At 34.4% G+C, this 13,787-nt stretch overlaps 1 protein-coding gene across 1 annotated transcript in view; it reads right to left on the bottom strand.

The window, feature by feature from the left end:
- Positions 1 to 13,787, bottom strand: part of ROCK2 (Rho associated coiled-coil containing protein kinase 2) — a 162,306-nt gene that overhangs the window by 10,249 nt on the left and 138,270 nt on the right. The window contains exons 21-32 of the mRNA XM_050753971.1: positions 12,443 to 12,512; positions 11,711 to 11,814; positions 11,358 to 11,544; positions 9,055 to 9,148; positions 8,866 to 8,960; positions 7,900 to 8,079; positions 7,551 to 7,719; positions 5,360 to 5,430; positions 4,665 to 4,753; positions 4,187 to 4,265; positions 2,855 to 3,116; positions 2,552 to 2,765 (exon numbers count right to left, since the gene is read on the bottom strand). Coding sequence (XP_050609928.1) covers positions 2,552 to 2,765; positions 2,855 to 3,116; positions 4,187 to 4,265; positions 4,665 to 4,753; positions 5,360 to 5,430; positions 7,551 to 7,719; positions 7,900 to 8,079; positions 8,866 to 8,960; positions 9,055 to 9,148; positions 11,358 to 11,544; positions 11,711 to 11,814; positions 12,443 to 12,512 — 1,614 coding nt within the window. The remainder of the gene's footprint in view (positions 1 to 2,551; positions 2,766 to 2,854; positions 3,117 to 4,186; positions 4,266 to 4,664; positions 4,754 to 5,359; positions 5,431 to 7,550; positions 7,720 to 7,899; positions 8,080 to 8,865; positions 8,961 to 9,054; positions 9,149 to 11,357; positions 11,545 to 11,710; positions 11,815 to 12,442; positions 12,513 to 13,787) is intronic.

Here is a 13,787-nt window from a genome sequence, read left to right as displayed (position 1 = left end):
ACATTTGTATACTTTCAAATGACATACTGCAACCTCTGTTATTCTCATCTATATACGCTTCAATTTGTATAAGTGACTCTTAAAATATGACATTCAGAATGGAATACTGGCCAGGCATGGTGGCTCATGCCTGTAATCCCAGCACTTTGGGAGGCTGAGGTGGGAGGATTGCTTAAGGCCAGGTGTTTGAGACCAGCCTGGGCAACATAGGGAGACCCTATCTCTACAAAAAATAAAAATAAAAATAAATTAGCCAGGTGTCATGGTGCATGCATGTGGTCCCAGCTACTCTAGGAGGCTGAGGTGGGAGAATAATCACTTGGGCCTGAGAGGTCAAGGCTGCAGTCAGCCATGATTATGCCATTGCACTCCAGCCTGAGCAACAGAGTGAGACCTTGTCTCAATAATAATAATAATAATAATAATAATAATAATAATAATAATGCAGGTTGATTGATTCATGTAAGAGATACAGATACAATGCTAGGAGTACATGAAACAATGGAGACTCAAATGCCAAAAACAATGGAAATAATGTTGCAGATGCACAACAAAATCCAAATTATATTATAAATGTGACCATCTTTATGTTTAGAATTTCAAAGAATGTATTAAATTTTTTCATAAAATGTACACTACACACTTTACAGTCAGTTTTCATATTAGTTTTATTTACATGCAGATGTGAGAGAAAGAAATTCCTACTACTTACCGTTGCTATGACAAAATGTATTAAAAAAAAAAATCAATGAAGAATGATTCACAGGGCAAGGCCAGAAGTTAAAAAAAAAAAGTAACAAAAATCAGAAGTAAATGTACTTTCAAACAGACCATAACACTGATTTGGATTGGGAAAGGAAGGTATTTGTAAGTCAGTGTACATAAAAACAGCCTGTTACATAATTGGGAGCATGCCTCATAAACTAATTCGATATATGTTATCATATGTAGTGAAATCATTAATGTGTCAAATAGCACAAAAGGAAAAAATATATCAAAAGGATATCTGGAGTTGTTATAATTCTAGATCTAGACAAACCCCTTCCGGAGTCTTAATCAAAACTAAGTATAACAATACCTGTTCTATTCCACAGGACTATTTTAAAGAGCATAGGAGATAATACATAAGAAGTTAAATGAGAGGAAAGAATATGTAGAGAAGTACTCTGGAAACTGAAATCACTATACACTATAAGGTATTAAAATACCATTTAAGCATTAATAGCTCTACAATATTAATAATATAAATTTAATTTTCAGATGTTTTACAGAAGGCACATGAAATGGCCTTCAGTATCTCTGAATTCTGAGTTTCTTTAGCTTTAGTCAATAATCACTAATTTTGTTTAGTTTTATCATACCTCACACAAAATATTAAACATTTTCACTGCTGAAACACCAATTCTGCCTTTGTCATTCTAATTATTTCCTTGAGAGATTAGTTTCAAGAAAGTTTCATCTAAGATGTTTGTGGTCAGAATCAGATTTCCGACAATATAGCCAATGCACATCAATATTCATATACTGAAGGTCCTGTATCAGGGAACCAAAAGGATACCTGAAATTAGATACCTGATCAAAGTATATGCTTTTTCCTTTAGCTAACCAAATTATTGTGTTCATTTCATGTTCAATGGATAGCAATGTTTATAAATGCTGAAGTAGTTAGTAAGTCAAGAAATGGCTATTGCGAATCAAGATATTTAACTAAAGGACTTTCACGTACCTATCCGAAAATGGCTCCATCAAAATGTTTTGGTGCATAATGATCAACCCTGACCTTACTCCATTTTCCTAACTCTACCTCAATTCCAAGGAATGGCCACTTTTACCCATTAGCTCATACTTGCATTTTTAAAGCTGGTCTATGTTGCTGTTAAAATCACACTCAATATACTGTTTTATAGATTTAAAACTTAAGCTGATTTTAAACCTGCCTCCCAAATCATGTAACATAATAAAAGCTTATAATATGAAACACAGTGTGTGCACTTAACAATGTGAGGTCTGTGTACAATGTTAATTCTATCTTTTAAGTTATTAAATTACTTAAGTGCTCATAAAAGCTGAAAATTGTATCATTATACAGTAAGTCCTCACTTGACATCATCGATAGGTTCTTGGAAAGTATGACTTTAAGCTAAATGAAGTATAACAAAACCATTTTCTTCTCATCAAGGTTATAACAAAACAATTTTGAAGGAAACAACCTAATTCTACGACCTGCCATTGTTTTGCTTAAAGTCGCAGGTTCAAAGAACCTACGGACAATGTTAAGTGAGGATTTACTGTACAAATAAACACAACAAAAATCTTTAAAGATTTTTGGTTGAATTTACTGTATGTGTGTGATTTAGTAAATAAATTTATATTACTTTCATCTGAATCGATGAATATGACATGCACATTAAAACAGTTCCAAACACTTGGTATTCCACAGTTCACTAAAATACCAAGCAAAGGAAAACTAACTAGGAAAATTTGTAGTTTGACTATAAATACAAAATATTTTAATAGATTTTTTTTTTCTTACTACATTTTAATTTATTACCTAGGTTTGTTTGGGGCAAGCTGTCGACTTGGCCGTCTAATAGACTGGTTTTGCTGTATCTTCATTGAAGTTCTAGGAGATGATCGTGCAAAAGGGTCTGGAGCTGGGGGCTTTTTTGGTATCTTTTTCACCAATCGACTAACCCACTTCTGCTGCTCTTCTGTAGAATTTGCTAGTAATAATAGATTCTTTGCCGTTGAAATATCATAATACACTATAAAGAAAAATTTGAAAAAAAAATTAATGTGCTTAAAATGATCTGAACATAACCAATATCGATGGAGCAAGTAATTTACCATTTACCTTTGCAAGGTGCTATAATCTCCTCCTTTTTGTCCATGTGATCTTTATGACACTTAATATGGCAACGGCGGCACTCTAAAGCAGGAGGAGGCTTAAACATGTGCCACAGGGGCTTCATACAAGCCTCACAGTTGGTTGGGAAATGATAAAGAGTAGGAATAAACTCATGTCCCTTGTGGCAAATATAATTAGATTTTTCTCCAACTGGCTCCACTGGAAATTCTTGTTCCTTCTTACTTTCTCCTTCATTGGCATACAGAATCTATGAATGTCAAAAGAATGATAAATGATTTCCAAACATGCCATTTCTTATGTAGTAACAATTCTGATAGTGTAAGTAAAATAACATTAGCCTAAATTATTCAAAGAGAAGAAAATGTATCTGAAGTACAAACTTAAGCTCTTGATTATGCAAACAATCAAAAGCTTATGTAAGAAAAGTCATAAGACAGTCACTTTGGTTTGCATTTCAAAAGAACTGATCCTCTTCAAATGCTGCCTCCTTATTTTCTTTGTAACACCCATGCTTTAGCAGTACTATCAAAATAGGTCAGCAAAAGGCAAATGTGCACTTCATAGGTGTTAGAAAGTTTTTCTGGGAGGGACTGTTCAAAACAATCACTTGAAGAAATGTGGTGATTATACTAATTGGTGTTTTGTAATACTTAACAGAAAACTGGGTAACAGCTATAAGCACAGCTTCATTTTAAAAGTCCTGTATTTTGAGAGTTGAGGGGGAAAAGAAAGAGGAAAGGAGGTGTATTATACTCCAAATAAACATGATAAGCCTCCAGAAAACAAGGAGCCAACTTCCACACAGTACACCAAGCACAATGACTCTTACATAGAAGGAAATCAGTAAGTCATTGTTGGTTTGACTAATTTTAAAATGGAAGTAGTAAAGGGAAGAATGTGGCTTCACTTTAAATTGGAGGTAAAAGGGTTACAAGGTACAAAATTTACCTCCATAACTGACTTTTCTAACTTTCTAGAGAGCTGAGATTACACAACAACAGAAGGGAAAAAAATTCATGCTTAGAAAAAGTCATAACCAACCTTAAACAAAAATATAGCAAAGACCAGAAACATGATACAAACACACTACAAGCTTTAACAAATAAAATGGAGACAGGAATGAAGACGTTCCCAAACAGAATTAAGCACAAAAGTCACAAAGCAACAAACCATCTTTAAATAGGACTGAAACAGAAAGGTAACCTGAAGAGGGCCAAAGAATGAAGAGATTTAATATGCCACGTCATTTGACAACTTCTAAATGTGAAAAAAACAAAACAAAGCCAACCAACCAAATATAAACAAAACTATGTTTACCTGGAATATCCTTGGAATTTCTTTAGCATCTGCTCTATATACATCTGTCTGTGTAACTGGTCGGACATGAAATAACTTGCTATAAAAAATTTTGAATAAAGGAATAAAATATCACCCAAGGATCAAATTATATATTAATTATTCTATACTTATGTCAGAAGTTAAACACTACTTTGACCCATGTTAGGAACTCAGAATATTTTGTTCTATTAATTATATAATTAACCAAGATTTTTTACAAACCTCTGTCAGAAATTTTCTAATTAGTTTCAAAAAATAATATATCAAAGGCCCATGAAATAAAGATGTTTTAGCTAACCCTGTATCCCAGACTTTCATCTGTATGAAGCAAATCACAGGAAAATGTAACAATAGTACAGCAGGAGCTATACTATGACTAATAAATTGCATTGTTACTCTTATACTTTAAAAGATAAGAAAAGATAGAATTTCTAAATATTCTAATAAAAATACTTACTCTATATCTAAAACCATGTAAGGATTAGATTGTTCTTTATCTTGTTCACTGTCATAGAAAAGAATCTTCTTACTGCTTACAATCACATACTGTGAAAACAGGGAGAAAAGAAATCAGTAATTCAAGTGTTTATATACCTTATTTATTGATTTTTAAAAAAAATAAATTCTGTATTAGCAATAAAAATCATACTAAGTAACTAAAAAGTACTTAATATATCTTTAGGAAAGTCTTCCTTAAAATAACAATACATTTTGTTTATATTAATAGATATTTTAAATAAGCAAATTGTGGGGAGAAGTAAAGTAAAATATTTTTTGGACTTAGCTAGCTTTGGGATCCAACATCATTAATAACCTTCTCAAAAATAAACACAATAACATCAATAATCATAGTAAGAGAGGAAAATAAATAAATGGGTCTTTTTTACTAGATTCACAGTTCTTTTCCCACCAAAACAGCAAAAGTATCAAAATCAACAATTTCCTAACAATAAAATCTGTCTTACTATTAACAAGATATGAGGACAAAAAATTTTTTACAAAGATAATTAAAATCATACAATTTCAAATCCTAAAGTATAAACAAGTTCTATGTGTCTAAAAGTACCAGTCACGTATATCCTGCAACTACAAAAGCCAAATGACTGGAGTTAAAACAAAAACAAAAGGCTCATATTCCAAAGTATCAATTACCTTTTTAACCCATCCAAATTTCTTAGTGTTGTTTCGTGCAGGCAATGAAAGCCATCCTTCTAATCTTGATTCTACAAATAAGCACAACATATGAGGATAAAGATAACAATTCTCCTTAGGTAACAAAGAACTTAATAAAATTTTAATACGAAATTTATAAAACAAAATATATCCTTTAGAATTTATCACTATACATCATCTAGGATACAGCAATAGTACAGGATCAGCAGTAAAAAGTTATGCAATGCAAAACAAAATCCAGGTTATATCATATTGGAAACAGATAGTCTATAGTTTTATAAAGTCAAATGTTCCACTGATTAAATTCATGCATTTATAATCAGAAAAGCTGCCAAAAAAAAAATAATAATAGTAATAATAAAAAAAAGCAGCAGCAGCAACTCTCTATTCTCATTGGTACACCTGTCTCAGACTCCTTTATTTTTCCTTTGGAAGAGGGCCACATCGTGCACACTTTCAAGGAGTAAATATAGTTTTTATAATTACGCGTTCAGAGAAAATGAACTTTTAGAATAACTACTATAAAATAAAATAATGTAAATTTTATTTTATTTTTTTTGAGATGAAGTCTTGCTCTGTCGCCGAGGCTGGAATGTAGTGGCATAATCTCGGCTCACTGCAGCCTCTGCATCCTGGGTTCCAGTGATTCTCCTGCCTCAGCTTCCCAGGTAGCTGGGATTACAGGCACGCGCCAGCACGCCCAGCTACTTCTTGTATTTTTAGTAGAGATGGGGTTTCACCATGTTGGCCAGGTTAGTCTTGAACTCCTGACCTCAGGTGATCTGTCTGCTTCAGCCTCTCAAAGTACTAGGATTATAGGCGTGAGCCATCACAACTGACCAATTATGTACATTTTAGATAAAATTTGGTTAATAAGCAGCAAAATAATCAAAAGATTTCTAAATTCCAAAATATCAAAATCAGTAACATTGTAATTCAACTAAGGAATGTGTATGAACCTTGGAATTTGTTTTAATTACATTTGATCAATGCCTTTTAATGAAATAAATATGTGAAATAGCATTTGGGGAAGTTATTCTAATAGTAAAAGTAGCTATCACTTATTTAACTTCTATTATGTATCAACTGTGCTGGACGCTTTACATAAATTCCCCTAATTTAGATGAGGAAACTGCAGTCTTGAAAGATCACACAGGGCTGCCTCTTTGACTCTGAATGAAGGAACTCTCTGGTTTTTTCATTTAAACTGTAATCTCTTTCAGGGTAATGACCAGGCGAAATTCTTTCATGTTTCTTATGAAGGACATATGCCTAGGATAATGTCAGTAAGTACTCAGTAAAAACCTTAAGTTTATCCTCTGAATCAGTCGAAATACTTTTTCTGTACCATCACTCTTGCTACAAAACTTCAGGAAGAATTTCTTCTTGGTTGAAAATGGCTAAAACAAGCAATGAAACCATGCGCTCTTAAGCAATATAATGTATTACTCCATTTCTCGCAAGTTGGCATCTATCAATTACAACAGCAATGTCATGATAAAATACCTTAAAAACAAATTCTTTATTCATGCAGCAGTTTATTTTTAACTGAGTCTACAACAACATAGTAGAGTTAGTGGTTATTAGTTAATGTTATATAAAAAAAACTTCAAAAGGACTAAAATTAAGGGTAGTGAGGAAAACTCCAAAGATGAAAAGATTTTCAGGATATCACCTGTACCATTAGGTTCCGATGAAATGGGTAAGTAAGGCAAAGATTCTTCTTCTGAGTCAGAATCAGAGTCAAGGAGCATGTGAGAACTGGAAGGCTTAGTGGCAATATTGAGAGAAGTAGAGGAACGTTGGTAGGTGAATGACATGGATTCCATAGTGTGTGACTGAGTGATATGAACTAAACACCCAACATAAAAGGAAGTAAGAATGCAGAAAGAAGAGAAAATGAAATGAAAGCTTAAAAATAGAGCTAATATATAATAATTTAAAAACTAGACATGTGGAGTTTTTCTTTTGTATGTTTATGAAAAACTTTGTAAAAAAAATCAACAAATAAAATAAGCTTGAAATGTTACTTGAATCCTTACTCCAAGGAGTAGGTTTTCCCTTAAAGAAAATACAAACATTTTTCCTTCAGAGCAGTCAGTCGCAAGACTTAAAACAATCAACTGATTTATGTTTAAGACAAATAGTAGTGCTGAAAGCAAATCCATACCTGGAAACCCATCATCTGCCTCAGCATCCCCTGGTCCACTGCCTATACTGGAACTATCCAGACCAATATGCAAGGCTTGGAGTTGTGACCGCAGCTGCTCAATGTCACTGTCTTTACTGTCCAATGTCATCTGCAGTTCAATTCGAATCTGGCTCTCTTCAGCTATTTGCTATAAGAAATTTAATTACAATAAGTTAATTGGATGCAACACAACTCAACATTTTGCTTCTGGGTTCAATAATAATTATTAAATAATAGAAATGGTCTATAACCAGTAAAACAAACAGATATGAAAATAATTCTACTTCTTAAAAAGAAGTCTTCAGTAGAGTCCAAAAAGTATTCTTACTGCCTGCATTTCATTCAGTTCTTTCTGATACTTGATCATCTGCTGGGTCAATTTCTCACGTTCAGATTTAAGCTCCATATGTAGCTTTCTATTCTCCTTCTCTTTTCTCCGCACATCTGTGTCATTACCACGCTTGACAGGTTCTTTGCGATTCATGATCTCAGCCAACTTATTCACAGCCTTAAAAAAATGTAAAAATAAGTATAATACATAAATAAAATAAATTACGTGTATGGTTTCTCAGTATCTCATCAATAGCAACAAGTTATGCAATCACAAATACTCTCCTTCCCTACACACAGGGCTACAAAGAAACACTTTTTATAATATTTAAATAATACACCTCCTTTACTACTCATCATCCTTCTCCATCCAATGCGCCATTAGATTTTTATTCGTGTTTTCTGAGAATTATAATTTAAATATTTATAGAATTGATCTGATGTTGCTTTCTACCATTATCACTTTTTAGTTCTAAGAGAGACTTTAATAGGCAGACCTTTCTGCTTTTATTCTGGAGGAAGAACATTTTGCAGTGGCATCATATTAATAAAATATTCTATGTCCAACAACGGTGAAGAGTACCTAGTACCCCACCTGTTCATGCAATACATATGCAACTGTAGGAGTTGGCAGAGAGTGAACTAACTGACCCTTTTCAGGTTGTCAGTAAATGGTCAATCCCAACAGTTCTTAAAAGTAGAAAAACATATTAAATTACAACAATAAATTGAAAGAGAATGTGATTCCAAAAGGAAAAATTAAGAAAAATTTTGGTAGCTATAGAATTGAACAATATTAATTAAATCTAACTTCTCCCAACCTGGCAAAAATCAGATAATTGTGACTTCACAAATATTGGTACATTCGATGACTACGCTACCAACTTGTAATGTTCAAAGTAAAATGTAAAACAGATAAACTGAGACAAAATTCAAAATCATATTTAGATTCTATTATACATACTTGAGTTTTGAGTGTTCTTTCTGTTAACAGCTGTTTCTCAAACTGTGCTTTAATAGCTGCTGCGCTTATTTCTTCATCTTTCAATCTTGACAGTTCTGAAACATGGAAAAAAGTTAAAATTACATTGGTAATTACAGTAGCTGATAGACATTAGGTATATGAAAAATAAACATTTTTGTTAATACATACGCTCTTGAACATCTTTCAGCTTGTTATTTAATTCTTCTTTCTCATTTGCAAGATTGGCAACATCACTAGTTAGGGTCCTATTAGTTTCTTCAAGCTAAGAAATGAAAGAGGAAAAAATAATCACATCCCAATTTACATAGTTTATGTTATAAAACAATGATTCAAATAAGAAACATTCTAGAATATTGTTAAACCTCTTATTTTATTTTTCCTTTTATTTTTTTGTGAGTCTTGCTCTGTCACCCAGGCTGAGTCTTGCTTTGTCACCTAGGAGTGCAGTGGCGTGATCTCAGCTCACTGCAACCTCCGCCTCCTGGTTTCAAGTGATTCTCCTGCCCCAGCCTCCTGAGTAGCTGGGATTACAGGCATGTGCCACCACACCTGGCTGATTTTTGTATTTTTAGTAGAGAAGGGGTTTCACTATGTTGGTCAGGTTGGTCTCAAACTCCTGGCCTCAAGTGATCACCTGCCTAGGCCTCTCAAAGTGCTGGGATTACTTATAGGCATGGGCCAACGCACCTGGTGTGAAGGAAGTTTTATTGTAAATTATGTGTTTCCCCTTTCCACCCATGATTGTATTTCATTACAAACACATGAAACAATACACAGCGTGGCTTTATGTGATTTTCTTTTTTTTTTTTTTTTTTTCTCTTTTTGGAGACAAGGTCTCAAGCTCTGTTGCCCAGGCTGGAGTGCAATGGCACTCGATCACCACTCACTGTAGCCCCAGCCTCCAGGGCTCTAAGGGTCCTCCCACCTCAGCCCCCATGAGTAGCTAGCTGGGACTACAGGCATGAACCACCACACCTGGCTACATTTTTTTTTTTTTTCTTGGTAGAAACAGGGTCTCACTGTGTTGCCCAGGCTGGTCTCAAACTCCTGGAGCTCAAGCAATACTCCTACCTTGAACTCCCAAAGTGCTGCAATTACAGGTATGAGCCAGCATGCCAGGCTGTGATTTTCAATCTTACTGAATTTATCTTTCTGTAACTGTTTTCACTCAATAGCATATTAAAGTATTAAATTGCTGATACAAATGAAGACCTAATTCATTTTAACTGACATAATAGTTCCATCTTCTATTACATTTAATGCATGCATTCAGTCATTCATTCATGGATATTTGAGTTTTTGCTAACATATTTATGCTGCTATAAGCATTGTGCCGAAGTTTCTATAGTGTATTTATCTTAATGTAGACTTTCTTTGGACTGCATTATGTGAATGCCTAAAATTTACTGGAAACTGTCATATTACTTACTGTACTATGCCATACCAAATTTATATTTCCCATAGTGAATAAGAATGCCATTTTCTAGACATTCTTCAGACACTTGAAATTGTCAGCCACTGAATTTCTGCCAACGTGATGGGTACGAAATGGTATTTCAAAGTTGTTTTTCCTAGGCTTTTCTTGAACAATAGTGAGGTTAAGTATGTGCTTATATATTTACATTTTCCCTTTTAGCTAAGTTTTCTTCCAAATTCTTTAATCTTATCTTACTGAATTACAGACATTCTACATATACTGTAGATACAAATCTCTTGTTTAATAAATATATTACAAATATCTCCTTTCTGTCATTTGTTTATGCTGTCCTCTGTCATATGCAACTTTTAGATTCTGTTCTAATAGCTTAAATTTTTTATTTTTCATAGTTAGTCCTTAAGATAGCTAGAATTTACTTTTCTGTGTGGTGTAGTGGGGATTTAATTTTATTCCTTTCCACATAAAAATACAGTTATTCCAAAACCATTTATGAAATGTGTCCTTTCCCTGTGATTTGTACACTGCCACTCCCATCATATATACCAAGTTCCTGTATGTGCAGAAATCTTTATGGCCTCCCTTTTTCATTTCCACTGAACAGGATTGAATATCCCTGTTCTAATACCACACTTTTTAATTACTGCAGCATTTCAATATGTCTAGTTAATTGATAGGGTAAACCTAACTACTTGATATTTGACCTCTCTCTGAAATTTTTACTGCAATTTTTTCAACCTGCATGGAACTGTTTTCCTGGTAGTTTCAAGATTCTTCTGAACTAAGTTCTATTTAAAAAGAAAAAAAAAATGACCCTTTCACTTTAGACCTTTAACTTTGAATTCATTAACAGGTGAAGTCACTTTTAGTAAGCTCCTCTGACAACACTGAGAAGATGACAGTTAACTAGATAAAAAATCTTGTAGTCAGCATATATGATTTTTCATTTAGATCTGTGATACTTAGTATGTCTAAAGAAGGTTTAAGATATAGCAATTTAATTATAATCCAAAAAAGCACCAAGAATTTGACTTACAGAAGCAATTGTGGCATCTTTTTCGGTAAGTTCCTGTTTGTGTCTAGCCATCATCTCTTTGATCTCCAGCTCTTTCATGATCTTCTCTTTTTCCAAATCAGAATATTGTTCTTCAGCAATTGAACGAGCCAGTTGCTCAGAATCTGCTTTGGTCAAGGTGATCTCCAGTTGGGCAGCCAAGGAGTCCCTATATTTTAGCAATATATCATTTTAATGGTTCAGTTTTCACTATTAAGTGAAAGTTTTTGTCTAATTCACTTCATCAATAATTTTTTATTTGGTGATAACCAGGCATTGTTCTAGGAGCAAAGTATACAGCTATGAACAAAAAGAGACAAGGGTCTCATACTTACCGTTCATCCTGTAATTCCTGTTTCTTTTGCTGTAATTCTTTACCAAGTTTGGTCTTTTCTTCACATTCTTCTTTAAGCTCCCTAACTTGTGTTTTATAAAGGGTCTAAATAGCAAAATAAATAAAATGTATATCATCATCAGGAATATTGCTTCACATTCAAAAGTTATCCAGACAAAAAGGAGAACGAACACATACATATATCTTCTTACTGTTAAGTCCCTGAGCAAATGAATAGTTTAATGAACTTTCCTATTTCTAGTCATCAATTAACTAATACAAATTCAGCTAATAATTAAGAAGCATGATTTTCAACTGGATATCATAGTGATATTTCTCATTTAATAGCACAGATAGGTAAAATGAGTAAGGAGGGAAGGAAAAACATTAAGAATTAGACAAAAAATGTTGTTAGCTTAAATCAATAAAACAGGAGTTTCTACTTCATATTTCTAAAACTGATCTCAAAAAAGCACAACTATTAAAAATGATAATTTTATTATAATTTTATTTCTTGCCTTATGAAAATATTTTCTTCCTGAAAACAATGCTGTTAATCAGCTTCATCAGGTATGTTATGTGCTTAGAATTATTTTTCTAGCAATAATAAATTTCTCTTAAACTATCTATATTCTTTTGCCCAGCTGCTCTTTTTATATGAGTTGTATGGTATAAATAAAACATCCCATCCAAAACTGTTTGCTATTTGCAAATTAATGCGTCTGGAACTTACTGAGAAATACTGTTCTGCTTCGAGCTGATCCTGGAGCTCCTTCATTTGCCCATCTGCATCCTGACGTTCTCTGTGAGGACAATAAATCAAAGGTTTAACTAATTTACACACATTTTAAAGGAGCAGCTCTCAAGGTATGATCTGGGGGAAGCCCTGGGAGTCTCTGAGGTTCTTCCACAGAACCCATGAGGTCAAATCATTTTCATAATACTGAGCACCACGGCTTTTTTAAAAGTCTCATTCCCTCGTTATATACCATATGTACTTTTCCTGAGGCCACATGACTTGTAATTATGTCATTCTGATGGTCAAAAAAATATGTTTGTGTGTTCCTGTGTTTTAAAGTTTTCTCAGTTTTAATTTCTAACACAATACAAATCATTAGATATAACAAACGAAAACACAAACTCATTTGGAACCCTTGATAATAATAATAATAATTATTATTATTATTTTTTGAGACGGAGTCTCGCTCTGTCGCCCAGGCTGGAGGGCAGTGGCGCCATCTCGGCTCACTGCAAGTTCCGCCTCCTGGGTTCATGCCATTCGCCTGCCTCAGCCTCCTGAGTAGCTGGGATTACAGGTGCCCACCACTTCGGCCGGCGTAATTTTTTGTATTTTTTGTAGAGATGGGGTTTCAATGTGTTAGCCAGGATGGTTTCGATCTCCGGACCTTGTGATCTGCCCTCCTCAGCCTCCCAAAGTGCTGGGATTACAGGCATGAGCCACTGCGGCCAGCAGAACCCTTGATAATTTTTAAGAGTTAAAGGGGTTCTGAGACCAGTGTTATACTAAATCAACATTGAATCACACATTCACATACAGATATTATGATCAGCCATTTATGCCAACCAAGTGTAAGAATCCAAAGAGCACCTCAAATCTGGTGATCTTAGTGGGGAGTGAAGAATGCCTGGGAGGGGGCTTCTGGGGAGGTGAGAAGTGCTGGCTTTAGATCTAAACATGGATGGTGGCTGCACAGATTTGTATACTTTGTAAAAATTCACGGCCGGGCGCGGTGGCTCAAGCCTGTAATCCCAGCACTTTGGGAGGCCAAGACGGGTGGATCACGAGGTCAGGAGATCGAGACCATCCTGGCTAACACGGTGAAACCCCGTCTCTACCAAAAAATACAAAAAACTAGCCGGGCGAGGTGGCGGGCGCCTGTAGTCCCAGCTACTCGGGAGGCTGAGGCAGGAGAATGGCGGGAACCCGGGAGGCGGAGCTTGCAGTGAGCTGAAATCCAGCCACAGCACTCCAGCCTGGGCAACAGAGCGAGACTCCGTCTCAAAAAAAAAAAAAAAAAAAAAAAAAAAATCACTCAGCTCCACACTTAGTATTTGTG

The sequence above is a fragment of the Macaca thibetana genome, chromosome 13 (assembly GCF_024542745.1).
Source record: "Macaca thibetana thibetana isolate TM-01 chromosome 13, ASM2454274v1, whole genome shotgun sequence".
Taxonomy (NCBI): Eukaryota; Metazoa; Chordata; class Mammalia; order Primates; family Cercopithecidae; genus Macaca; species Macaca thibetana.
The sequence above is the reverse complement of the archived record's forward strand: the minus strand, read 5'-3'. Positions and strand labels throughout refer to the sequence as shown.